This window comes from Hippoglossus stenolepis, chromosome 16 (assembly GCF_022539355.2).
Source record: "Hippoglossus stenolepis isolate QCI-W04-F060 chromosome 16, HSTE1.2, whole genome shotgun sequence".
Classification (NCBI taxonomy): Eukaryota; Metazoa; Chordata; class Actinopteri; order Pleuronectiformes; family Pleuronectidae; genus Hippoglossus; species Hippoglossus stenolepis.
The window spans coordinates 713,432-722,993 of NC_061498.1; the positions used below are offsets into that span (position 1 = coordinate 713,432).

At 47.8% G+C, this 9,562-nt stretch overlaps 1 protein-coding gene across 1 annotated transcript; it reads right to left on the reverse strand.

Moving 5' to 3' along the window:
• Positions 1 to 272: 272 nt before the first annotated feature.
• On the reverse strand, positions 273 to 9,359 carry atxn2l (ataxin 2-like). The gene is made up of 23 exons (XM_047343964.1): positions 9,015 to 9,359; positions 8,255 to 8,315; positions 7,887 to 7,943; positions 7,739 to 7,810; positions 7,473 to 7,665; positions 6,649 to 6,767; positions 6,354 to 6,445; positions 5,848 to 6,054; positions 5,494 to 5,758; positions 5,373 to 5,439; positions 5,085 to 5,210; positions 4,853 to 4,924; positions 4,700 to 4,761; positions 4,132 to 4,466; positions 3,721 to 3,790; positions 3,419 to 3,580; positions 3,210 to 3,273; positions 2,669 to 2,835; positions 2,461 to 2,587; positions 1,634 to 1,743; positions 1,207 to 1,434; positions 829 to 997; positions 273 to 625 (listed from the first exon to the last, which is right to left on the reverse strand). The coding sequence occupies exons 1-23, from the start codon at positions 9,029 to 9,031 to the stop codon at positions 567 to 569; spliced, it is 2,901 nt and encodes a 966-aa protein (XP_047199920.1). The 5' UTR covers positions 9,032 to 9,359; the 3' UTR covers positions 273 to 566.
• Between the last annotated feature and the right edge of the window lie 203 nt (positions 9,360 to 9,562).

The window sequence follows — 9,562 nt, forward strand, 5'->3', positions numbered from 1 at the left end:
AAAAAATCTAAGTAGACGTTAAAAAAATGTTTAAAGATGTTTCTGTCATTTCAGGTCGTTCTTATCTCTCTGATGTTTGTTCAAGTGTTTCTGATCAGTTTGGTTTCAATCAGTTATTTGATGATATAAAAACAGAGACTGACTCCTGATTGGTCGAGAGCGTGGATACAGTGACTTCAATCTACGACTGCACAGACTCTAAATGACGTCACCACCACAACATGGCAGCGTTCGTATCGCAGATGTTTAGTTTTTGGTCGTGAAACAAATGTTGAATCGAAAAGGTTTTTTTTTTTTCAGTGGTTTTATTATTAATGAACTGGTTTCGTCTGTAAAAGGTCAGAAGAGGGACGGGGAGGAAAAAACAATGTTTCCAAAAAGTTTCACCAGTTAGTGTCTTCACTCCAGCTTCAAGTCCTCGTGTGGAAACAGTCTGTTCTTGTGTTTAAAATCTGTCTGCGTGTCTAAAACATACGGTTAAAACAGGGTTATTTGATGTGGTAGGTGGGAATGTTGTGAGATGCTCGGGCGCCATCGCTCCTGGATCCAGATGTGACGAGGACAGTTCAGTTTGTGGAGGGATGAAAGGACAGCTGCTGGGTCGGGTGAGCCTGGACCTGAACAGCTGAGACACAACACACGAAAACCAGTTATCAGCATTTTATATGAAGTCTGTTATTCAGAAAACGGACTTAATAAAACACCTTAACAACACACAGACTGGACCGAGCCAGGCTAATGTCCCCCCCCCCGTTTCCAGTCTTTATGCTAAGCTAAGCTAATTCTACACAGGCATGTACACAGGCGCACAGGACGAGTGTGTTTCACCTTGGGCTGGTCCGATGTAGAAGTGTTGTGGCGCCCCCTGTTGGGTCTGTGGGCCGTGTTGGGGGTTGGAGCTGCTGCCCTGCTGGGGGGGTGCGTAGTGTAGCATGAGGGGTGGGGGGCCGTGGCCCGCAGAGTGGTGGGGCCCTGACATGCCTCCAGTGACGTGAGCCTGTGAGCGACAAACACGACAACAAAACATGACAACATCTTTTACACTTTCACTGATTTCTCAGATTCCTGTGTCCTCTTTTAAAAACTCATGTGTTGAAGTAGCTGATGTTCATGAGTGTGTGAAGTTTGGTTTAACGTGAGACGACCTGTCCTCAACCTGAGACAAACGCTCTGAACAGACAAACATCTCAAACAGCGCTGTCGGACCTGTGTGAGCTGGCCGATGGAGGGGAAGCCGTGGGACAGCTGCTGGTGGGACAGCTGCTGGTGGGACAGCTGCTGGTGGGACAGCTGCTGGTGGGACAGCTGCTGGTGGGCCGGGAGGCTGTACCCCTGCATGGCGTAGGAGGCCTGAGGGGAGCTGTGGCCCTGCGGAGCGGGAGCCGACAGACCTGCAGAGTGAAACATGGACTGAGGCTGAGGGCCACCGTGACTCTGAGAGGGAAGAAACACAACAGTGGTCAGATATCGTCAGGACACGATGCAGATGTTCATCATCCTCAAATATCACTTATCAACTTATTCTTTGTTTTGAGAATAAGCATTTATGTTCATATGATATTTAAGTTTGATATATTTGGTTGTATTTGTGTTTTGATTTAACATGAAGTTGATGGTTAAACGAAGCACCTACGTGAGAGTGTCCTGGACTGGGCGACGTGTGCTGGGGTTGATTCCCAGTGGGGGTGCTGGAGGGCTGAGGATGAAGCATGGAGCTCGAGTGGTGAGAGAACGACTGAGGAGCTGAGAACCAAGAAAAGGACAGAAATTCAGTTTTAGTTCAACAGTTATTAAAAGAACTTGACTGGACTACGTTCTTCACTGTGTCATGGGCGGCCCCTGCTGGACACACCAGAGAATAGCAGCTCACTAGATGTGTCCCACACGGCTCCGTACGTGGACCACTTCTATTTACTTTTCACATTAATGACTGTCTGAAACAGTAAATATTTTCTTGATGATTCATTTCAGTTTTTGAAAACTTTTCTCAGATGATTCAATTTACTGTTTTTAAATCGGCCGATTAATCATTTCATCAATTAAATCATTTCAGTTCTAATCTGAACAGAAGCTGTTCAACTTTATGTTGATGACATTGTTTTATTATGTTCATCTCGTTTTCTGATGATCAGTGAAATGATTTTCATCAGAGCGACGACCTGAAGTCTGTCGACAGCTGAGCAGCAGCACAACACTCATTCATTATTCACTCGTCCATTATCTGAGATTTATCTTCCCAGCTCCTCATAAATACTTTATCACACATTAATTCATGGAACTGTGTGTTTCACAGGTCAGAAGAAGGAATCTGCATGTTTATTAAATATTCATAAGGAGGTTCAGTTTTCACCTGTTAGTTTGTTTATCGGCAGGATGAAGCAAAAAATATGATTCTGATTTCCAGTGAACTTGGTGGAAGAGACGTGAGCTGAATGTTTTCACCCCCCCACCCCTGCTTACCGTACATTGCCTGCTGTGGCCCCTGCTGGCCCTCGGCCTGGCCGGGGTACTGGGGGCCAGGGCCCATCTGAGGAGGGGCCCCAGATGTCAGCATCCGAGGGCCCCCCTGCAGCATCGAGTAAACGGTCTGGAAATTTCAAGAACAGAGATTTTTTTAAAATTCATGTCAAAGATTTTATGATCAACTCAGAGCAAAAAAGAAAAGTACCTGTCCGTGATGGTACGGGGACATGGCCTGGATCACCTGACCGTACTGCAGGTAGGACAGCGGGTACGGAGACGCCACCAGCGGGGGGCCGGCTGCGGAGGCTGCCGCTGACATCAAGGAGGAGGCTGCGGAGGCGTGGTGATCTGGGCGGGGGCCCACCAGCGGAGCTGAAGCAGGTTGACCAGGAAGATTAGAAGCATGTTGACACCAGGAGGTTTAGTGATTCAACTAAATATATTAATGCAACATGTAAAATAATGATTTATTACTGCTGTCGATTTTGTTTTGATTCCAGATTCAGTGAGTTAGTCTTTAAAACTTCACTTTGTTTAACTGTCGTCATTAAAAGAAGCTGAATTAGCAGTTAGCAGCTCCTGTTAGCATCGAACACACAGACGACTGAAACAGTTTGAAGAAAAGGTCAAAAGTGTGTGTTCGTGTGTGTGTGTGTGTGTGTGTGTGTGTGTGTGTGTGTGTGTGTGTGTGTGTGTGTGTGTGTGTGTGTGTGTGTGTGTGTGTGTGTGTGTGTGTGTGTGTGTACCTTTGGGTCTGGGGTATTTCCCCTGGTTAACAGCTGACATCGCGTACTGATACATCTGTGGAGCCTGAGGAAACAGTAAGATTTTCTCTGAAGTGATTTTCTGAGACAACACGACACTCACACCTGGTTTGAAAACGTGTCTCAGGTGTGATGGTCTCTCAGGACAGACGTTAATACCAAGTGTCTCAGTGAGCTGAAGTGATTCACACCTGGATGGAGTGTCCCTGGATGGTGATGGGGGACATGTAGGACAGGTAGTGTCCGGGGGGGCTGCTGTAGAGAGCGCACCCTCCTTGTGGTCCTGGGGAAGGCAGCAGCACCGAGGGGCTGGGGGGGGTCGGCCGGGGAGGAGTCGGCGTCGTCGCAGGTTTCTGTCGCAAAAATCAAATCTCTTTGTTTTCAAACTGTGGAAACGACACGACTGAAAAGTTTCTCAGAGAAAAACAGTGAAATTGAATTCTGTTACAAACATGTGTGAAATATGTTTGTTTTTGTGAGAATTTCTACAAACCATCACTGAGTTTCCTTTTATGGGGAGAAACTCTTTTGCATTTGGATTCAGTGTCGAGTTTTTCACTTGTCTGCAAAGAAACAACAACATTCAGCTACAAACAGGTACAATTAAACAAATTCAATATATTTCATGATTAAACTTTAGAGTTTCTTGGCTGAACCTACAAGTCCAATTATAACCCTTTGGCCACTAGGGGTCTCTTAATCAAAACACCGAACGTGACTCAGACGCAAAGTTAATGCATCAAAGTTTGATTCACGTTTGGCAGCAAACAAAGAATAAAACCGTGGAGCAGTTTGAAGTCGTTAGAAGTTATAACAGAGAATATGAAGCTTTTCAAATGGGACCAAAACGATTCGTCCTGTAGCCTGAGTTTAAATGTTTGGAGTTGTAATTGTCGTTACTTACACTGCAGCATTCTCTGTTTGTTCACTGCTGTCCTCACCACTGCGGGGGGGCGGCAGGGGGCCCCCGACCTGTGGCCCCTCTGGCCCCGAGGCCTGGGGGCCAGGCAGAAGATTCAGAGCAGCGGTGTTGGGGGGAGCTGCCTCTGTGGTCTGCTGTAGATCTTGGGCAGAGGAGGTGAGGGGGGCGACAGGTTTCGGTGGAGCCGGGGAGGATGAAGAGGAAGAGGAGGAGGAGGGTGAGGAGGAGGAAGAGGGGGAGGAGGAGGGGGGCGGGGCAGAGGCGTGCTGCCGGTCTGAAGATGACGGAGTCGCTGAGGAAGAGAAGCTGGGCTGCAGCTGAGACACAGAAGAGAACAAACACAAGCTGAAAAACAGACGAAATAAAGATGGACGACACGTATCCAGGTCCCACAGGTACATGCCCTCGACCAATCAGGAGCCAGTGTCAGCTGTCAATCACTATGTTTGTGGATATATTAAACAGACTGGACAGTTTCAACCTGTCGTCTTGTAGACAAGAGGCTGAGCTCTCGGACCCTCAAACCGACCCAGCACCACGGCCCTCTTACCCTGAACTCTTTCCCAAACTTGCGGAGCTCGTCCAGCTGAGATCTCTGCTGAACCGAGTGAACTGTGAGGAAGACGCAGAGGAAGAGGAGTTCTGAAACATTTGTCACTTTCATTTGACAGAATTTCAGATTTTTCTCTCCTGACAGTTTTACCTTTGCTGCTCTTAACTTCCAGTGGAGCTGACAAACTCTCCGTTCGCTCTTTAGCTGCTAAGATTTCATTCACTGTGGACGACAGAGAAAAAGCTGCGTTTACTGACGATGAATCTAACGTCGCCATCGAACCTTCAATCAAAACATTTTCATCTTTTAATTTAAAGTACAAACAGTCGATGTGAATGTTTGTTTCTATACAACCTGAAATAACTGTATTTGAACGTCTCACCATCTACGGGGAACAGAGGGGTGGGGTCGGAGGGTTTGGTGGCGGTGGAGGGGGAGGAGTCCAGGTAGGTGGGGACAGTCAAGGGGAGGTCCTGGGGAGGGGCGTCTGGTTTGGGAGGACGAGACACTTGGAAACAAGAGAGAGCAGGAAGTGATGTGATCATGTGACCAAACACACAGAAGAATATGAAACATCTGAATGTTTATCTAGAGCCTGACACATGAGGAGTTGTGTGTGTGTGTGTGTGTGTGTGTGTGTGTGTGTGTGTGTGTGTGTGTGTGTGTGTACCTGCAGGAGAGGACTGGCAGTTCAGGGTTCGTAGGTTTCTTTGAAGTCTCTGGGATTTTGGGAAGTTCTCAATGCAACTGAAGAAGAGAGACGAGCGGTCAGGACAGAGACACACACACACACACACCATACCTCCATTAACAGACGAGCGGCTCGTGTGGGCCAGCGCCTGCGGATGTGAGAGGGAGTGTGGGAGGATGTGATTGGTGCAGGGCGGGCTGCCGGCTGAAGGCGGGCTGCTCCTGTCCGAGGGCGGTCTGGGTGAGGAGGAGCTGGGCGCCGGGTGCCTGGAGGAGGTTGGTGCTGCCGATTGACCAGAGCCTCCGGCCCTCGCGCTGCCGGCGGTGAGGCCGATCTCTCTGGTCCTGGGAACGTATTTACCATCCCTGGAAAGGTGGGGAGAGAAATCCTTCAGTTGATTGGATGAAGTTCTGTTTCCACCTCCACGCTCTCACTCGGCTGGTGAAGCTCTTACCTGATGGCGGAGGAGAATCCCTCTCTCGCCCGCTCCTCCCTCTCTCGAACCACGGAGCTGTACTTATCCTCCTCGCTCCTGCCCTCGTCGTTCTCTAAAGACACCCGCCGGCGGTACTGCAGGCTGCCCTCGATCTCGCTGGCAAGCCGAGATGCTCGCGCTTCCCGCTGCCGGTAAACCTCAGAGCTCCCCCTCTCCAAAGGCATTCTGGGAAGGGTCAATACAGTCAGGGCGGTCATGTTGGAACTAATTTGACTGATACATAAAATTTCATTTAATCTTGATCCTAATCAGCAGATTCCCTATAATTATTTTATTTAAACTAAAAGTCACAGTGAACCAACATGACAGCAGCTTTGTTTTCTGTCGAACAGAGAAACTGGAAGTCCGTGAGAGTCGGGGCAGTGGAAAAGTCTGTATGATAAATTCAGTTCAAGCTTAAATAAAGGATAAATAAATAAAGAGCAGTTTCAGTGTGAATGAACATTGGGGGTCGTGTTACTCACGTGTACATGGAGAGGCTGGAGTCGTACGTGGACTTGATGCCGTACGCCTCCTCGTTAAGCTTGAACATCTCGTCGGCGTCCCAGCCGTTTGACTGACAAGAAGAACGTGGACACAAAAACAGCAAAGTCTGAATCCTGGATTCTTGAGCCTGATTTTAAATAAGTTTGCACATTAAGGGGTCATTTGTGGGTTCAGACAAACTTAACTTATTTAGTAACGTATGTGATCTGTGTGTGTGTGTGTGTGTGTGTGTGTGTGTGTGTGTGTGTGTGTGTGTGTGTGTGTGTTCCTCACTGTGTCCGACTCCAGCTCGAAGTTTTCTCCATTTCCACCTCCGTCCCACCTCTGCAGCACCTTCTCCCTGTGCTCCCCGTTCACCCGCGACGAGCTGATGGACGAGTCAGTGAATGTGTCTGTACACAAACACACAAATTAAAATCAACATGCACAGACCCACATTAAATCAACTCAATACAACTTTAAACCGTAAAGCAGCAGCTGGATGAGAGTGAGTCTGATGTTTAGTGTGAACATGAGAAAGTTTCCTCCTTCTCTCCCTGAGCGTCTGTTCTCTGTTCTCTGCTGAGTGGGTTCCATCTCCTGTGAGAAGAACTGACTGAGAGTCAGCTTCAACTGTCACAACCAGCTGCAGCTGAAGAGTGAAGCTGAACTGAGATCAGTTAAAAAGACTCTGAAGTTATTAAAAAACAGAGTTTATCTCCAAGATTCAGCAGGAAACTTAGAAACATGAAGAATTCTGAACAGAGTTTGGTGGATTTGTTACAGCTGCAGCTTTTGGTTCAGAAGCAGAGGATCATGGGTAATATCCAGTGGGACGACTCAGTCAGAGTCAACACATTGAGACACTTTGTTTTTTCTACACATGAAAACCTTCATCAGACACAGAGACAGAGTTAGTCACCGTGTGGTGCTGCAGGGGGCGCTGTTGCTCAGTAACAGTTACATAGTGCTTTAATGTGTTGACAGTAAACACCGTGTGTTATCTGCTGAACATTGGATGTTGACGTTCTGTGAAGTTCAGGTTTAACGTGATTTCAGTTTTTCTCTTTAGATGCTGACACAAAGCTTTTAGTTTCACGCCCTCTGAGTCTGTTTACCTCTGACAGCAAAGTTTAGATCGACATCTCTGCAGGTCATGGTGACCAGGTCGGTCGGGCTGAAGATCATCGTGTCAGTGATCTCCTCAATTTTGGGCGCAGAGGACAGACCTCCTCCCCCTCCTCCCTCCTCACCTCCCCCACCTCCATCTCCGTCACTGCATTTATGAACAGCGTCCACAGCCAGCTCACACTGTCCGACAGAGGAGAACACACAGATAAATCAGAGTGAAGCTAGCAGGGAGAGGAGGTGCAGTATGTTTTACCTGTGAGCTCAGCGTCTTGAAGATTCCCTCGTACGCGGCCCCGTTCTTCACTCTCACGTCGCAGGTGGAGCCCTGTGACCAGCAGGGAGGCAAACTTAAGAATTCAACATCAACCTGACTGATACCGACAGAGGAGCGGGTTACTCACCACGACGGCTGTGAGGAAGTGAAGCATGCGGGCGTTGTTGTAAACACCTTCAAACACCTGAAAATAGAAGTCAGCGTTAACCACACGGAGAAAAGACGTACGTCACTACGACAGGATTACGGATTTCTCAAATAATCATTTATGTTATTATCAATTCAGAGAACTGATGTTTATGAGTGAGTGTGATTTGATGCAGCTCGATTGAATTTGAGGGACTCTACTGATGTTCTCGTTTAAGTCAGGATGTTCGAATGAAGATCTGCTTTCATTATTCTCCCTGACAACAACAACAACAACAACAACAACAACCAAACCCTGTCATGTGATCAGCTGCTCAGAACAATGAGTTGAACAGAGGCTCTACTCACCAGGCTGCTGCTGACGGGAGGGGACTGAGTCTGTGCTGGTGGTTTCATTGTGTTTCTCGTCCTGCAGAAGGTGAACACATGATGATGATACTAATAATCATAATAATGATATCTGTATTTGTGTAGCTCTTCTCAAATCAATGTTAATTAGTTGATAAGAACACGTTTAGTGACAAAACGTAAATGAGGATCAAACTGGAGCCAACATGTCTGAAAGCAGGCTTCAGTCAAACAGGTCTCCAGTAGGGGGCAGAGTTTCTCTGTTTGTGTCACTGGAGCCAAGAACAACATTTTAGTTTAGTTTAATTTAACTGGAGACAATTCTGAGACAAATCTGAGACATCCGGGTTCTAACATCCACAACGAGCCTGTAAACAGCTGCTGAGCTCAGTGATGTCAGCTAAAGCTACAAGCTACAAGCTAAAGCTCCTCAGAGAACAATAACAACAAGCCTGACACTGACTGAGCTAACAGGCTAACAGCTAACAGGACAGTCTGTCTGTGTCTGTGTGTCTGTCTCTGTCTGTCTGTGCCTGTGTCTGTGTGTCTCTGTCTGTCTGTCTGTCTGTCTGTCTGTCTGTCTGTCTGTCTGTCTGCCTGTCTGCCTGTCTGTCTGTCTCTGCGGCTTCTGTTCAACACTAACTCAGAAAACGAGCACAGACCTCTTAGCTAGCTGAGCTAACGTTAGCTAAGACAAGCGAAGACGCGACCCGGTGGCTCAAACGGTGACGACATGAGGAAGTGAAAGGTGGGTTCGTACTGTTTGCTCATGAGCATCCCGGTGATTCCGTTAATCCGGTGAATCCCGTTAATCCGGGGATGCGGCTCCGGAGAAGTTCGAGGCCGAAGCAGATGAGCCGTCCACTGCACCACAACAACAAAACACTGCGCCGGGTGCGCTCGATCTGACCCAGCGCTGCGGCCGCCGGGCGTGAGGCGGCTCCACTCCGCACGTCACCGACAGAAAATCATCAAATCATCAAATCATCAAATCATATCTTTCTTCATTTTCACCGTTAGAGGCTTCCCAGGCTGTGACGTCACAATTCACCGCGATGCAGTTCGGCAGGAAGACGGGAATGTTCTCACTAACAGCAGCAACGTCCCCGGGCTCAGCCGGTGAGCATAACAAACACACTGATCTCAAACCCCGCCCGCCGATCTTATGTACACTCTGATTGGACGAGATACAAGTCACTCACTTCACACCTTCTCTCTCATTGGCTGATAAAACGTCACCTTTTTAGCTTCTAAAACATTTTATTTGCTTTAATTTCAATAGAATTATTACTTTCGCTTTCCTCTCGT